Consider the following 18340-nt stretch of genomic DNA (forward strand, 5'->3'; position numbering starts at 1 on the left):
TAATGAGACAGACTGACCTGGCAATGGAGTATTCTGTTGGCCAAATATCTAAGGGGAAAAAACTGCAACCTCTTGAGTGCTGAGCATACAAATAACAGTCATATTAAAATCTAAATGTTAGCTAAAGACACTCTAAATGTTAGAATATCATCATGTGCTACAAACCTCTTTCTCCAAAAGGTGTGATTATGAAATTGAAAAAAGATTTGGAAGAAAGTTCTCTAAACTTCTTCCCAAAACAGGAATCATCATACTACAGCTAGCACATCATATCCGACTGCCTCCTTCTCCTCCCTTCCTTCTGCCCTTTCTCCTCCCCTCTTCTCTATTCTTCCTCCTCTCCTTTTTCTCCTTCTCCTTCTTATATTTTATTGGAAAAATCATTTGTCTAGTAATGTCCATGACTACTTTGGACCTATAAAGACTGAGTTGAATAGAGAGGTGATATGGCCTGAAAACCTAAAGTATTTACTACTTGATCCTTAAGAAAAGCTGACCAACTCTCACTTTAGAAGACAAAGGGAAGATGACATTCCTAGGCGAATTAAAATAGTGCTGGTGGTTCAAAAGTGGTGTGTTGGACTCTGTAATGTGTGCATGGGATGCAACAATTTAATCCCAAAGGCTCTTGTGATGCATAAGTCACTTGGGAGCCTAAGTGTGACACCTCACTTCATATTTGTGTATCCTTGTGTGCCAACCTGATTCCTTAGGAAGTTCATGCACTAAATACGCTATGGGTCCTTCCAGGTCAGATCACGACCTTGTTAGCAATAGAGGCAGAAGCTGTTTGTGACTACTAGGCAACCTCTAGTAAGCTAGTAAAACAGGCTGGGTACAAACTGAAGTCAGTCATGGTTTTACAAATGGAGAACAAATGAGGTAAGATGCCAGCCACAAGAATTCACAATAAAACTTGGGGATTTGGCACAGTGTTCTTGGAACCAACTTTGACAGGTGGTTGCCTTATTTGGATTAGTAATCATAGTAGAGAAGTCAGGATGTGGTTCTTTATATGTTTGGGCAAAACCAATACTCAAGCCAGACTTCACTGTGACCTGTGACATAAGGTCATATGATAAATATGGTACACACTGCCCCACAACTGTAGGCAAGATCAAAGATTCTATTTTAGTTGTCACAGGTAGTCTTTTTACTTTAAACGACTTCTTTTCGCCTATATGGAAAAAAATAATAAAAACTTAGCTAAGAAGTATACCTTCTAAAGAGTTAAAAGAAAGAGGTGAGTCCAAGCCTACTCATGTTCTTTGACAAGGTGCCGTAATGTGATTGTCCTAAAACCAAAGGAAATATTTTGACATCTCTGCCCAGGCTGACATAACATCTGTATAAATACAATACAGAATATTCTAAAGTCCCATAGTCATAATGGAATTCTCAGGAGAAAGCAAACAAATGCAAAAGACAGCACTTTCCTTAAAATATAAAATAAAATTCACAAATTCGTATAAGACCCCAAAGAGCTCCCAGGCTTGCTGTAGAAATTATGTGAATGTTGGAACTACATGGGACTCCAGACCAAGAAGACATTAAGAGAAATGAAATTTAAACCAATTTTGTGATGTGCTTGACAGACTAATGCAAATACCTGGGTACTGAAAGAGAAACATGGATGCACCGAAGCCCAGCAGTAATGACTGAAACCATAACCTCTGATTAGTACATCTGTACTGCACGGAACATTAACGATATAAGAAATGCCATTCTGGAGACCCAGTCCAGACACAATCAGGCTGAATGAGCCTATCAGGTCTATTATTTTTATAACCAGAGCTGCAGATGAGTACAACACTGTTTTCTCTCTAGCAGTGTCACCCTAGCTAAATCAACATTACATGGAAGCAATAGGGTTGGTGAAATAAAAATGCCAAAGTAAATCCATTTGCCCAAATAACATTGAAGAATTCTCAAAAGCATTTCCAAGTATCTTTTATTTTAGAGTGAAACATGAACCCAGTGTGGGTTGGGAAGTTGGCAAGAACTAAGAAGCTGGCATTTTTATATATTTACATAAGTAAAGAGGAAATTTTGTTCCTCAGCGTGGCAACACCAAAAATTCTGACAAAATATTACACATATTCATTTTAACTTTTTCTGTTTTAGAGTTGGCTAGAGTTAGGATAAACTAATGTATTTAGAATGATCATACATCCCATCCCTCATTTAATAAAGCCTGTTTAAAATATTGCCCTTATTAATGACTACCAGAACACAGCAGTGTTCATAATCCCAGTAATTCAATTGCCAGTAGTTTGTGCAATAAATCAGGAAAAGGTTAAAATATTTTTCATGCCAGAATAGAACATATCAATCTATTTTATTTGATTACTTTGTGTAATGAGGCTTTCTCAAGGCCAGATTACCTTACTCATTATAATTATGCCAGATCATATTTTTGCTTAAAATGGAAAAGATTTAAAAATGCCAGCAATAGAGTTGAAACTAGTCTAGGGTGTTTTTCCTCCTTTGTATGTTTCAGGACATGAGAAATGACATCCTGCTCTCCTTCTAAGAGTAGAGAAGAAAGTAACATTATTCCCATGAAAAGCAGATTAGGCAAATGGCATCTGGACAACACTCATTTGACTCATTGACGTGAAAATTCAATAAAATCATCGGCAATGTTTTTTAATTCCATAGTTAAATTCCACTCTGATAAGTAAACTCTTAAAAATCACTAGAGCACAATAATATCCTCTATGTGTGGTGACATTCCTTTCTCAGTGAATGCAAGCTGAATTCAACCAAAAACAAACAAACAAACAAACAAACCTGTTCATATTATTTAAAAATAATAATTTTATCAACAAAGAATAACTCAAAGCATTTTCTGACATTCTTTTCCCACTTTCTAGAATAAATTCTTTCAGGGACATAAGGGAAATCTCCCTTCCCAAACCCGATGGAGCATCAGGCCCCCTTTGGCTCCAGCTGAGTTCCAGCAGCTCCACCCTGCTGTGAGGTCTGTCTCTATGGAGTCAGCTGTGGTCATGAGAGGAGGGCATTTCTATAACCTGCTCTCCCGTGTTCCCCCAAATTGAAATAAGGTCACTCCAACCATGAATAGCTCCACAAACTTCATGCTGGGTAAAAAGGCCTTTGATCTTGGTAAATCATAAGACAGAACAAAGAATGAAGGCAAGGAAGCAGGAAAGGGTGAAACAATGATGGCCAGTAGAAGTGGGGTCAGAACTTTTCCTGAGACTTTTCAGAACTGTATCTCATAAAATTATTATTCCAACAAGAATGGTCAGAAATAAAAAGTCTAACAAATACTACTATATATTGGGTAGGATGGGAGAGCAGTTAGAACTCTTGTATGTTGCTGGTGAGAATGTCAAATGGTATAACCTCCTGCCACTTTGACAGTTTCTAACAAAGGTAGACATTCATCTCTCACATGAGCCAGCAATTCTACTCCTAGAAGAGAAAAGAAATGCATATCTTTACCTAAAGATTTGTACAAAAATTTCATATCAGCCTTATTTACAATAGCTAAAGCTAGGAGCAACCCAAATGACTGTAAGTAGGAGAATGGATGAAGAAGTTGTGCTATATACTACTCACACAATAGGAAACTTGGACATGATCAAGCAGGAGATGGCAAGAGTGAACATCAACATTTTAGTAATCAGTGAACTAAAATGCATGGGAATGGGTGAATTTAATTCATATGATCATTATATCTACTATTGTAGGCAAGAATTCCTTAGAAGAAATGCAGCAGCCCTCATAGGCAATAAAAGAGTCTGAATTGAAGTACTTGGGTGCAATCTCAAAAATGACAGAATGATCTCAGTTCATTTCCAAGGGAAACCATTCGACATCACAGTAATCCAAGTCTATGCCCCAACCACTAATGCCGAAGAAGCTGAAGTCAAATGGTTCTATGAAGACCTACAAGATCTTCTAGAACTAATACTAAAAATAGATATCCATTTCATCATAGGGGATTGGAATGCCAAAGTAGGAAGTAAAGAGATACCTGGAGTAATGGGCAAGTTTGGCCTTGGAGTGCACAATGAAGCATGGCAAAGGCTAACCAAGTTTTGCCAAGAGAACACACTGGTCACCGCAAACACTCTCTTCCAACAGCGCAAGAGACAACTCTACACGTGAACATCACCAGATGGTCAATACCAAAATCAGGTTGATTATATTCTTTGCAGCCAAGATGGAAAAGCTCTATACAGACAGAAAAGACAAGATCTGGAGCTGACTGAGGCTCAGATCATGAGCTCTTTATTGCAAAATTCAGGCTTAAATTGAAGAAAAAAGAGAAAACCACTAGACTTTTCAGATATGACCTAAATCAAATCCGTCATGATTATACAGTGGAGGTAATGAATAGATTCAAGGGATTAGATTTGGCAGACAGAGTGCCCAAAGAACTATGGATGGAGGTTCGTAACATTGTATAGGAAGGGGTGACCAAAGCCATCCCCAAGAAAGAGAAATACAAGAAAGCAAAGTGGCTGTCTGAGGAGGCCACAAATAGCTGAGAAAAAAGGGAAGCAAAAGGCAAAGGACAAAGCGAAAGATATTTACAACTGGATGCAGAGTTCCAGAAAATAGCAGGGAGAGATAAGAAAAGCTTCTTAAGTAAACAATGCAAAGGAATAGAGGAAAACAATAGAATGAGAAAGACTAGAGATACTTCAAGAAAACTGGAGATGCCAAGGGAATATTTCATGCAAAGATGGGCACAATAAAAGGCAGAAACAGCAAGGACCTAACAGAAGCAGACAAGATTAAGAAGAGGTGGCAAGAATATACAGAAGAACTATACAAAAAGGTGTTAATAACCCAGAAAACCATGAAGGTGTGGTCACTCACCTAGAGCCCGACATTTTGGAGTGTGAAGTCAAGTGGGCCTTAGGAAGAATTACTACGAACAAAGCTAGTGGATGTGATGGAATTCCAGCTGAGTTATTTCAAATTCTAAAAGATGATGCTGTTAAAGTGCTGCACTTAGTATGTCAGCAAATTTGGAAAAATCAGCAGTGGCAATAGGACTACAAGCAAGGTAATGCTCAAAATCCTTCAAGCCAGGCTTCAACAGTGTGTGAATTGAGAAATTCCAGCTGTACAAGTTGGATTCAGAAAAGGCAGAGGAACCAGAGATTAAATTACCAACATACACTGGATCATAGAAAAAGCAAGGGAATTCCAGAAAAACATCTACTTCTATTTCACTGACTGCACCAAAGCCTTTGATTTTGTGGATCATAACAAACTGTGGAAACTTCTTAAAGAGATGGGAATGTCAGAGCACCTTACCTGCCTCCTGAGAAATCTGTATACAGATCAAGGAGCAACAGTTAGAACCGACCATGGAACAAAGGACTGGTACGAAATCGGGAAAGGAGTATGTCAAGGCTGTATATTGTCACCCTGCTTATTTAACATATGCAGAGTACATTATGAGATACGCTGGACTGGATGAAGCACAAGCTGGAATCAAGACTGCTGGGAGAAATATCAATAACCTCAGATATGTGGATGATACCACTTTAATGGCAGAAAGTGAAGAGGAACTAAAAGAGCCTCTTGATGAAGGTGAAAGAGGAAAGTGAAAAAGCTGGCTTAATACTCAACATTTGAAAAACAAGATCATGGCATCTGGTCCCATCATTTCATTGCAAATAGATGGGGAAAAAGTGGAAGCAGTGACAGATTTTATTTTCTTGGGCTCCAAAATCACTGCGGACAGTGACTGCAGCCACAAAACTAAAAGATGCTTGCTCCTTGGAAGAAAAGATATGACAAAGCTAGACAAAATATTAAAAAGGAGAGACATCATTTTGCTAACAAAGGTCCATATAGTAAAAGCTGTGGCTTTTCTAGTAGTCATGTATGGATATGAGAGTTGGACCATAAAGAAAGCTGAGCACTGAAGAGCTGATGCTTTTGGAACTGTGGTGATGGAGAAGACTCTTGAGAGTCCTTGGACTGCAAGGAGATCCAACCAATCCATCCTAAAGGAAATCAGTCCTGAATATTCATTGGCAGGATAGACTGAAGCTGAAGCTCCAATAGTTTGGCCACCTGATACGAAGCGCCAACTCATTGGAAAAGACCCTGATTCTGGGAAAGATTGAGGGCAAGAGGAGAAGAGTACAGCAGAGGATGAGACAGTTAGATAGCATAACTGCACATTTTATCACTGAGTGCTAATTATTCCTCAATAAAACAGCAGGAAAAATGTATTGTTATTGTTTAGTTGCTAAGTCCCATCTGCCTCTTTTGTGAAGCCATGCATTAAGCAGGAAGTTAGCTGAGGGTAAGGAGGGGTGGCCCCTTCACCTAAACATCCAATGGCCGCCTAATCCCATCAAGAAATTCACCAGCCTCACCCCTACTACGCCCCTATCAGTACTCCAAAATAGTTAGAGGACCTGGAAAAATTCCCCACTGGCCGACTGATGGGACTTCACTACTCTGACTGTGTGAGTGTGCTAAGTCACAGCCACGTTCAACTCCTTGCGACCTGATCCACTGTAGCTCACCAGGCTCCTCTGTCCGCGGAGTTTTCCAGGCAAGAATACTGGAGCGGATCTCCATTTCCCCTTCCAGGGAATCTTCCCAAACCACAGATAGAATCTGTGTCTCTTGACTCTCCTTGCATTGGCCAGCGGATTCTTTACCACTGAGCCACCAGGGAAGCTCCTGAAAAATGTGTTACTTTTAAATGAATCAATAAAGTACAAACAATATACACTTAAATAATTCTCAAGTTCATGTGATAATGTAAGGAGCCTGTGGAAAGGATTTCCACACTAGGAGAGAAAAGTTTACAGTTTATCAAAATATGTGAAATAACTTTTAAAAATTAATTCATTAATTTTAATTGGAGGCTAATTACTTTATAATACTGTGGTGTTTTTGCCATTAAAAAAAAAAGAGAGACTAATATGTACACAGCTCTGCAGCCCTTATGGGACTTTATGCTATGAATTGTTATGGGCATGCTGGATGGACACCAGGAATGATTTCTATTCAAGTTGACTCCAAAATACAGTGAAAAACTCAGTATTTCCTGTTTGAATATGTATTAGTAATGCTTGCTAAAATGCTCATAGACATTTTTCAGTTGGAATCTGCTTCCTTGTAAAGTGTTTTAGATATCACAATAAAGTTCGATTTTCGTTTCAAAATTTATATGCAAACCACAAATAGCCTCATATATTTCATGACAATTAAGTAAGGCTAGCAATTATTATAATAATTGAACTAATACTTTATAAGAAAGCATAATTATGAAATAAAGGCAGCTATTAATCTGAATACAATTTTGAAAATTAGTTAATAAGTTTAAGCATATGATTTTAAATCATTTTAATTTTATATATTTTCTATGAATATATTAATTATAAACAAAGATATATTTCCTAAGAAAAGGATAATAAATGGTAATATTAATTTTATTTCCATGAAAGTTTAGCTTATATACATATCCATTAAAGTAATATTTATAGAACTTTTACTGTTGAAAAGATTCTATAATGATAAAAAAAGAATATATTCAGGGCAACAAAAAAGAAATAATAATTTTTTACAAACATACAGAAAGAAGAAATTTTTTACATACTGGTTTTCTTTATAATTAATGCTATGAAAGTCTAGCTAACTTTATGATAAAACTCTACACCAAATAAGAATGTATTAAAAAAGAGTGGTAATGTAATTTATGTTATTGAAATAATATCTTTCTGCAAAACACTTAACTGGCTCCAAATAAAATATATAAAATTATCATTTAGGTCATACAAAGTTATAAATAAATTATTGTATGGAAATAACATGAAAATATTTTATGATTTTTATCATATAAATTAAGGATCAATGAACCATTTATGTAAAGGGCCAGATACTTATTATTTGGGGACTTGCAGGCTACATACAATCTCAGTCACATAATCAGTTAAAACATATAAAAACATTCTTATCTTGAGGTCTGTACATAAACATATGGATTTAGTCCACAGGCCATAACTTACTGATCCCTGATATAGATCATTAATAACTATAACTATATCATAAAAATGCTAGCATAGTTATTTTAAAAGTTCAAATCTTTTCTTTTTATAATTACCAAATTAAAGTTCTGTTCTTGTTTGTTATCACTCATACCAATGCCAAGGGTATTTGTCAGGCAGTTCTCATCAATATGAGAGTGGCTTTCCTTTTTTTCTCCCTCCTGACTACTCACTCAAACTCATTTACTCCTCAAGGATGAGGTCCTTGTTATAGTTACTTTAAAGTTAAACTCAGCCACCCAGAAATCATTTGCTCTTGACAATTCTTAGATCCATATGCTAATCATAAGAATATAGAATTAAGTCCTTCAGAATTGGTTGTGTCTTGTAAAACACACAGAATATCTTTTTAAAGGAGAGATAAAGAGTTATCCTAAAACAAAAAGCCTATGTTTTCTCTTTCTGGAATTTCTTCTTTCGATCCCTGAAATTGCAATTCAGACCAGCCACCAGTATATAGACACATTTGTAGGAAGGCAACATGGATGTTTTCAAGATAAAACAGCTTCATTGAATGTCCTTTGAGTATATATTCATATATATATGTGTGTGTGTGTGTTCATACCTGCCAACCTCTTAGAAGTTTAAAATCAAGTAATTTCTAATTTTATCCATGTAGTAGACTACAGCAAAACTCAAAATCTTCAGAGAAATAATTTTTTTTTTCAGATCTAAGGAATTTCAATGGTTGAGGAAATTTCAAGCTGGAGCCATTGCAATTTTATTAATACATCTTTTTTTTTTTTTTTTTTGAAGTAGAGAATGACAGAGCTTCAAAAGAGTTCCTTTAGGTGTTTTGTTTTTAATAGAGGACAAGATGTATAGATTCGAAACGCGCCTTCTTAAAAATAATTTAATTACTCCCTTGTCCTCTGGATAAAGTGCAAACTTCGAAACATGGTTTGTACCTTCTCATCCAGGCTCCTTTTTCTCTCTCTTCTTTGCTTCTCCCATGGTGCAGCTGGCATCCGATGCGGCAGCCACTCTGAATGCCTCTCAGTTTCTGCTGTGTTCAGTGACCTCTGTACCTCCAGCCTTGGCGCATGGAGGTTCCACTGCTCTGGACTCACTTCCTCTCTGCCAACACCTTTCCCTTACCTGGCTTCTGCTTAGTCCTCAGTCTCTGCTTAGATGTCATTTCTCTCATGTACTCAGTTGTGACGGCTCCCGAAGCCCAGGTTACGTGAATTTTCTGTCTCTGCCATCGCTGATTTATTTTTTATCAGAACACTCTTAACACATTATATTGTGATTGAAGCTCAGTGGTCGGTGCCGTTCTTTTGACAGCTGTCTCAGTAAGGTCAGGGTGAGGCTTCTTAATGACAGTAAACCTAACGCCTAATATGGTGCCTGAGATGGTAGATTCTCAGAGAATATGAAATGAATGTTGCTGGATTTAGAATGACTTCCTGTCTGATCCTGTCCACTACAACGGAGAGAAGATGATGTTACTGACCCACCAACAAAAGGACATAATCTGAAATAATCTTATTCTCCATGAACACTTGAAGCCTTAAGAACTGAAGTAGAGAAAGAGCTGGGCAAAAGGCATGGCCTTCCTTTGTACAGAATGTAACAATATTTAGTGACCAAATTTGTAACCCTGAACTTATTCTTAAGCTCTGCATAACTGAAATAGGGTAACAGAGACTGACTTTGTCAAATGATCAAAAAGGATATAAACACAACTCGGAAAACAACAGACTTCTCTCTGATTTAGATAACTGAAATTTATAAGATGTGTTCCTTTCAGCCTGGAGATGCAGGGAGAACAATCCAGCAGACCAGATTCCGTTCCTCTGCCCAGCCGCCACTGCTCAGCACAGTCACCGACTGGGGAATTCCTCTTTAAACTAACATTTGATTTGCGCTTGTACATTTTGCCTCTTCTCCCCTTTCTCAAAGGTTGTTCTTGATATTAATCTCCCTGCCCCTCATTTTTTTTTAAATTAAGTTTAGTTGATTTATAATATTGTTTTAATTTTAGGTGTACAGCAACGTGATTCAGTTATGTATACATATTTTTTCAGAATATTTTCCATTATAGGTTATTACAAGATTCTGTACATCTTCTGTTATATAGTAAGTTCTCATTGCTTATCTATTTTATATTGTAGTTTGTATCCGATAATGGCATACTCCTAATTTATCCCCCACCACCCTGACTCCCTTTCCCCTTTCGTAACTGTAAATTTGTTTTCTATGTCTGTGGTTCTGTTTCTGCTTTGTATATACATTCATTTGCATTATTTCAGATTTCACATATAAGTGATATCATGAAATATTTATCCTTCTCTGTCTAACCTACTTCACTTAGTTTGATATTCTCTAGGTCCAAATGTCAATGTCAATTTTTTATGACTGAGTAGTAATACCCCACTGTATGTATGTATGTATGTATGTATGTATATATACACACCACATCAGAAGTCTGTTGACTGGCACTTGGGTTCTTTTCATGTCTTGGCTATTGTAAATTAGTGCTGCCATGAACACTCGGGTACATGTATCTTTTCAGATTAAGGGTTTTTATCCTTTCCAGATATACGCCCAGGTGTGGGATTGCTGGGTCATATGGTAGTTCTAGTTTTCGTTTTTTAAGGAAACTTCATACTGTTTTCTGAAGCGGCTGCACCAATTCGCATTCCCACCAACAGCTTATGAGGGTTCCCTTTTCTTTCAGAATGTATTATTTGCAGCCATTTTGATGATGTTCATTCTGACTGATGTGAAGTGATACCTCATTGTGGGTTTGATCTGTATTTCTCTAATAATTAGTGATGTTGAGCATCTTTTCATGTGTCTTTTGGCCATCTATATGTCTTCTTTGGAGAAATGTCTTATAAGGTCTTTGCTCATTTTTGATTGGGTTGTTTGTACATTTTGGATATTAGATCTTTGTTGATCGAGTCATTTGCAAACATTTTCTTGCATTCCACTGATTGCCTTTTTGTTTTCTTTATGGTTTCTTTTGCTGTGCAAAAGCTTTTAAGCTTGATTAGGTCTCATTTGTTTATTTTTGCTTTTGTTACTTTGGCCTTGAGAGCCCCTGTTCCCTGTCTTAAATATGGTCTTGTGTTTCTATATATGATCTTCCACTATCACCTTCTTGCCTCAAGCTTCACTGTTGCCTTATTTTGGTCATTCCCAGGTCTGAGACCTTTGGTTGCTGCCATTCCCACGGCCATTATCAACGCTCCTGGCTGACTTGAGGTCTCAGGATGTGGCTTTCAAATACCAGCACTTGGGACCTTAGGGCATGGGGGTGGGCTCAATAGGAACAGGGACCATGAGCCTATTACTGCTTCTCTGGCATACATGAGCACAGCAGAACTGAAGAGTCAACGAAAATGGCTACATAGCAAGTGGACTCTTCCTAATGCCACAGACTAACGTAGAAATAGAAAATTCCTCAGCTCACCAGGGTGTTCTCCTTCATGGGGCTGAATGAAGATTTCTGCAAGGGGTGTTTGCCAGGGTCAGCCTACCACAGAGTACTGTTGAGTCTTCAGGACAATAGAGGAAAATTTCAAACCAAAAGCGCCAGTGCTTTTGGTGTATTGACACTGATCTTACCCGTGCAAATGCCCAGCAGTCCGTGGCTGCTCCCCTACCTTGTGCAGCTGATAATACTGGGAGGAACCGATTCCCCCTTGCTCCTCCGCGGTCCAGAGCACCAAACGCAGGGTTCTCTTTGGACGCAGCCCTGGGAATGATAATAAAACAAGTGATTCTTCAGTTGATTTTGAATTAACAGAAAAATGGAGGGAAGCAGGAGGGAATCAGAGGTATGCCCTTTCATCTCTTGCTGGTGTGGCTGCCTGATTCACGGTGTGGCAGACCCAGCAAAGGAGGACCCTCAGGGCCAATCTCCAGGGCAGGTTAATGATGAAAGGGATTGTGATGAAGGCTGTCTGCAGCTCAGGGAGTGAGAGCCTCTGTCCATATTTTTAACTGGACAATGTACCCAGTAGGACACAACTGATGGCCAAGTTCACTGAGCTACTAGAGTTCATCCAGAAGACGTAGTTAGGAAGACTCCAGGCAGATCCTGAGGCCTTCCTTCCCATGATTGACTGAAATCCAGTGATTAGTCTCTACTTCAAGATAAGGTATGGAAGGGTTGCTTCTTAGTCTAAATACACGAGTATAACCAACTGCCCATGCTATCCTTAGTAATGAATGATCATGAAGAAAACACAATGCTGCATTCATTGACTCGGGAAACACAAACTTACATCCTGCAGTCATTGAAGTTACTGGCAGATCTGGCATATTTAGAACCAGTTTTGAGTGATGGTGTCAGCTCCGTAAAAGTTAACTACAAGGGTCAAACAGTATGTTGGGAGTTCCACTTTTTGACCAAGACTTGAAACTTATTTCTGATTTGGACCTGATAATGTTGCTTCTGAGAAATAATAAGTGCAGAAAAACATGAAGCAGGGCTTAAACCTCATTAAGAAGACCTTTCCTCTTGCCTCACTGCAGGGAAGCCATAGGGAAGGACTCTGAATGGCCACGAGACAGACACACAGCAAGCATCAAGTATAACTACCCAGTGCTGCCACCCAGGCACGTGGTCTTTTTGAAGGGAGCAGGCTGCTTGACTGCAGCCTGGATGATAAGTGCTCCTGGGAAATGGAGCTCTGTTCTTCCTCCTCTGGACACCAACAAGTATTCTCTCCTTACATAATTCTAGTGCTAAGGTACTGAAAAGGAGTTAAGCTTTTCACTAAATGAAACACTATGAAATGACTTCACACCTGAGCAATTTAGACATCAAATAGCACAGGCTGTTGAGTTCCAACTGTTGAGTTGAGCTGAGTTGAGATGAGGCAGGCTGACCTGAGTTCCAACTGAACCCCAGAAAAGCAGTTTCCACATCCAGTTGTTCAGCAGATCCCATTGGTGTTTCCTGCTAAGTCTATCTAGAATCCAACTTTTACCTCTGCTCCCATGCTGGTCCAAGACCCACCCATTTTTGTCTGGACTGTTGCAGTCGCCTCCAAGCTGTGGTCTCCCTGCCACAGTCCATGTCCCTCTGCAGGTGATGGTCTGCACTGCAGTCAGCAGGCCCCTTGTAAAACATATGCCAGAGCATGTCATTTCTCTGTTCAAGACCTCCAAGAGCCACAGTATAAACTTCTGGTTCAATGTGATGCCCCCAGTGCCTAGACTGTTTGGCACACATATTTGGTGCCTAATAAATAGGTACCAAACTACTGCACAATTGCACTTATCTCACATGCTAGAAAAGTAATGCTTAAAATTCTCCAAGCCAGGCTTCAGCAATACATGAACCACGAACTTCCAAACTTCAAGCTGGTTTTAGAAAAGGCAGAGGAACAAGAGATCAAATTACCAACATTCACTGGATCATCCTAAAAGCAAGAGAGTTCCAGAAAAACATCTATTTCTGCTTTATTGACTATGCCAAAGCCTTTGACTGTGTGGATCACAAGAAACTGGAAAATTCTTCAAGAGATGGGTTTCTGCCTCTTGAGAAACCTGTATGCATGTCAGGAAGCAAGAGTTAGAACTGGACATGGAACAACAGACTGGTTCCAAATAGGAAAAGGAGTATGTCAAGGCTGTATATTGTCACCTGCTTATTTAACCTATATGCAGAGTACATCATGAGAAACGCTGGGCTGGAGGAAGCACAAGCTGGAATCAAGATTGCTGGGAGAAACATCAATAACCTCAGATATGCAGATGACACCACCCTTATGGCAGAAAGTGAAGAGGAACTAAAGAGCCTCTTGATGAAAATGAAAGAGGAGAGTGAAAAGTTGGCTTAAAGCTCAACATTCAGAAAACGAAGATCATGGCATCCGGTCCCATCACTTCATGGCAAATAGATGGGGAAACAGTGGAAACAGTGGCTGACTTTATTTTTCTTGGCTCCCAAATCACTGCAGATGGTGATTGCAGCCATGAAATTAAAAGACACTTGCTCATTGGAAGGAAAGTTATGACCAACCTAGACAGCTTATTAGAAAGCAGAGACATTACTTTGCCAACAAAGGTCCGTCTAGTCAAGGTTATGGTTTTTCCTGTGGTCATGTATGGATGTGAGAGTTGGACCATAAAGAAGGCTGAGTGCTGAAAAATTGATGCTTTTGAACCGTAGTGCTGAAGAAGACTCTTGAGAGTCCCTTGGACTGCAAGGAGATCCAACCAGTCCATCCTTAAGGAGATCAATCCTGGGTGTTCATTGGAAGGGCTGATGTTGAAGCTGAAACTCCAATACTTTGGCCACCTGATGCAAAGAGCTGACTCATTTGAAAAGACCCTGATGCTGGGAAAGAATGAGGGCAGAAGGAGAAGGGGATGACAGAGGATGAGATGGTTAGATGGCCAACTCGATGGACATGGGTTTGGGTGGATTCTGGGAGTTGGTGATGGACAGGGAGGCCTGGTGTGCTATGGTTCCTGGGGTCACAAATAGTCAGACACACTGAGTGATTGAACTGAACTGAACTGAACTGAAATAGGTACCAAATGAATAAATAAATCCAAGGTGTGGTGTCTTAGAGTAAAAGTCAAAGCTCTCTAACACTATCCCAGTCTCATCTAAAACTTTCCTGCTAGTTTATTTTCCAGGCAAAGTATTACAGTTGAAAAATGTGGACAGATCTGCTGAGCCCTGCTATCAACAGGCACCAGGTGTGTAACCACTGAGATATTTCTCCACCTGAACTTCAGCTTCCTTATCTGAAGAGTGGAGGGAATATTACATGTTCATAACATAACATTTTTTCCCAGGGTGGTTGTGAGGATGAAATGAGATGTGATGCTGTATGTAAGACACTCTGTGTCTGGCATGTGGCAGACACTCAATGAACAAATGATAAAACTACACAATGGATAGCCAGGCACAGAGCATACGCTTTTACCCATAGGGAGAAGGGGCATCTAAGTACTCCGTACAGACAATCTTCCAAAGTCATTTGAAGACTTTTTCAGCAGGGACTGAAAAAGAACCCTGCTGAAAAAGAACCCTGCTGAAAAAGAATCCTGAAGGGCCCACTGCCTGCTCCACAGAGTCAAACTGCCTACTCATCTTCATAATACAAACTGTTGCTGGAGAAAGAAACCTAATCAGTCTATCTAAAGATCACAGTCATTGGCTCCTCAAACAGAAATGTGCTTAATGTCAATTTAAACCAAATGACATTTTGCTTGCAACATAGAAAACAGTAAAAGAAAAAAGGATAAAGTGCTGCAAATGAAAATTCTGAACATTTTTTAAAACCCATAAAAAAGGGGGGGAAAGCTTTCTGTTTACATATCTCTGCCTTTACCAGCAAAACAGTACCAAATTATTAAAATGATGGAATTCTCTAAATAAGGATCAAGTGACAGTTTAGCACGAATTAGAGAAAAATTAATTTTTCAAAGCAACTGCTCTGCATATCCCCATAGACTTGGTGTTCTAACTTGCAAATCATTGCTGTATAGGATTAGCCTCCCTCACATTTCAGATCAGCCAGGTGGCCAGTGATGTTCCATTAAGATAATAAAAAACTGATCTGTTTGAAGTAAGGGATGCTAAAACCCGCAAACACCAGCAGCCTAGCTAGTGCACAGCTGGCCCTGAGGAGACAAAGAGACCCCCACCCCCACTCAGTCCTGGAGAAATTCAGTCCCCATTCTACTCCGCAATCAAGGTGAAGGCCCAACAGAAGAGGTTAGGAAACCGGCGGTTAAGCAGATACTGACTGAGCTGCAAAGTCTCTTTTCTGCTCTGACCTTCTGATTGCCCCTAGGACGTAAGAGAAAGGGCCTCCACTCAGCCCCAGACCCCAACTCTAGCCTGGAGTTCGAGCTCCCAGGCAACCTGAGCCCACAGACAGGCAGTGCGGGACACAGGGAGGTGTTGGCCCTGGGATCTCAATAAACTCAGGGTCCCTGCTCTGCCCCTTCTATCTCTGTGACTTCAGGGGAGTTGTTTAATCTCTCTGAGCCTCAGTTTCTTCATCTACATAGTAAGGAAAAGGGTAATTGCCTTATGGCTTTGTTAAGAAAATTAAATGAAACCAGGCATTTAAGTAAATATGAAGCACAGTTCCTGGCACACAGTAGGCTCTCAAGAATCGTGTGTTAGCTTCTCTCTACATCACTCCACGAACTTTAGCCTGTGCCAGTGATTTCCAGGAGGTGCCTGTGAGAGTACCAGGAAAGAGGCATCTTCCTCGTTCCTCTTCCCTAGGAGCCGCAGAACATCTTTGTTTACACAGAAGACACTCGCAGCCAAGGGGAGGATACAAGTTTCATCTAGCTTGTGGAAAAACACATAATCTCTTTCAGCATGGAATATGCCCTCATTCCAACACAGAGCATGTCTACCTCCAAATAAACAGAAGTTGTTTCCTTACTTTAAAAACAAGACAATCAGAATTTTTAGTTTCTGGATAAAGTACACACACACACACACACACATACACACAATAAATCGGAAAGCTGAGTGAAATTGATATAAGGGATGTCTATATTTATCATTTTAAATAACAGAATTTATTGTGTATCTCAAATTCAAACTGGTTTTAAAAGCTGGGAATTTTAAGTATATGAAGTAACAAAAATAACAACAATAATAAAGCAATAATATTGACAGCAACCCAACAAAGTGATTCAAGGTCAAAGGCAGGGCTCTTATCTTGTAGCAAAACCAGGGTAACGTAGGAGTGCTAGCTCACAGCTCTGGCCCTGGCTCAGTGGTTCACAGCACCAGACTAAGGCCAGCACAGGAAATAAGTCTCTGAGCTGATAGGAAGGACTCTGGGCTGAGCAGGCTTGGAGTCGTGTCTCAATGAGGTTTTGTCAGAAGATAAGCAATTAGTTCCCCCATCAATATAACAAAACTGCCCAGAGATCTCCTGACCTCCTGGAATTTTTAATTAGAACTTTAGAGAGTACAAGAAACATTATATGGGATTACAGTTATCCTTTAAAAGAACATAGACTACGGATAATATGTCAGAATTTTGCCTTTGTTTATGAAGTATGACATACATGCACTCACTTTCATTTTATTGAGGAGAGTAATAACGCTACTGGGGAAACAGTGTCTATGAGAAAGGGTGAAGATAACCTGGTAGGAGTTTATTTTTTGTTGTTATCAAATTTAAAGATAAGAAGGTTGAGGGTAAAACTGATAAATCGGAAAGGTCAACTGACTGTCCTACACTTGGTTGAGGAGTGAGCCAAAATTAGATTAATCTACCCCTGTAGAGAGATTTTCCAAATTATGAATTCTAAAGAACACTATTTCTAAACAAAGTGTACTAACCCAAATGCCTGTTTACTACTCTACTTCAATCCTACCAAAACTATATAAGTACTCTTCTCTGTTCTGAGACCTAATTTTTCAGCATACATGCGTGCTAAGTCACTTCAGTCATGTCCAACTCTTTGCGATCCCATGGACTGTAGCCCCCCAGGCTCCTCTGTCCATAGGATTCTCCAGGCCTGAATACTAGAGTGCTTTGCCATTCCCACCTCCAGGGGGTCTTCCCAACCCAGGGATCATACCTGTGTCTCCTACATTGGTAGGCAGGTTCTTTACCACTAACAGCACCTGGGAAGCCCAAATTTTGCAGAGAAAACACATTTTTCTCTTATAGTAAATATACTCAATTTATACATATATGCAGTTTTAGATCATAAATACACTTGTTGTCCAGCTTCTCTTTATCAACAATTCAATATCTGCACTTAGAGATGTCTAATTCTCAGTGGTAAAGAATAAGTCTGCCAATGCAAGACCCTCGGGTTTGATCCTTGGGTCAAGAAGATTCTTTGGAGGAGGAAATGGCAACCTATTCCAGTATTCTTGCCTGGAAAATCCCATGCATGGAAGAGCCTAGAGGGCTGCAGTCCATGGGGTTGCAAAGAGTCAGCCATGATTGCATCTATTACACAATTCTGTAATAAACTTGACTAGTATAAGTGTAGTATCTAAATTAAACAATAAATAATGATATGTGCTGTGCTTAGTCCCTCAGTCGTGTCTGACTCTTTGCGACCCCATGGACTGTAGCCCACCAGGCTCCTCTGTCGATGGGGATTCTCCAGGCAAGAATACTGGAGTGGGTTGCCCTGCCCTCCTCCAGGGGACTTTCCCAACCGAGGGACTGAACCCAGTCCCTGCACTGCCGGTGGATTCTTACCACCTGAGCCACCAAGGCAGCCTATGTTATATTAGTACATAAGCTGAGTGAGATGAGGCAGTGAACACAGTGGTTAAGCATATAGGTTTGGGGGTTCAGACCTAT

At 39.6% G+C, this 18340-nt stretch overlaps 1 protein-coding gene across 3 annotated transcripts in view; it reads right to left on the minus strand.

Annotated features, from left to right (window-relative positions):
- CPQ (carboxypeptidase Q) overlaps nucleotides 1-18340 on the minus strand; it is a 572477-nt gene that overhangs the window by 117157 nt on the left and 436980 nt on the right. For all 3 annotated transcript variants that reach the window (XM_040261026.1, XM_040261025.1, XM_040261027.1), the window contains exon 6: nucleotides 11675-11766. In XM_040261026.1, the coding sequence (XP_040116960.1) occupies nucleotides 11675-11766 (92 nt within the window). The remainder of the gene's footprint in view (nucleotides 1-11674; nucleotides 11767-18340) is intronic.

The sequence above is a fragment of the Oryx dammah genome, unplaced genomic scaffold (assembly GCF_014754425.2).
Source record: "Oryx dammah isolate SB20612 unplaced genomic scaffold, SCBI_Odam_1.1 HiC_scaffold_19, whole genome shotgun sequence".
NCBI classification, from domain to species: domain Eukaryota; kingdom Metazoa; phylum Chordata; class Mammalia; order Artiodactyla; family Bovidae; genus Oryx; species Oryx dammah.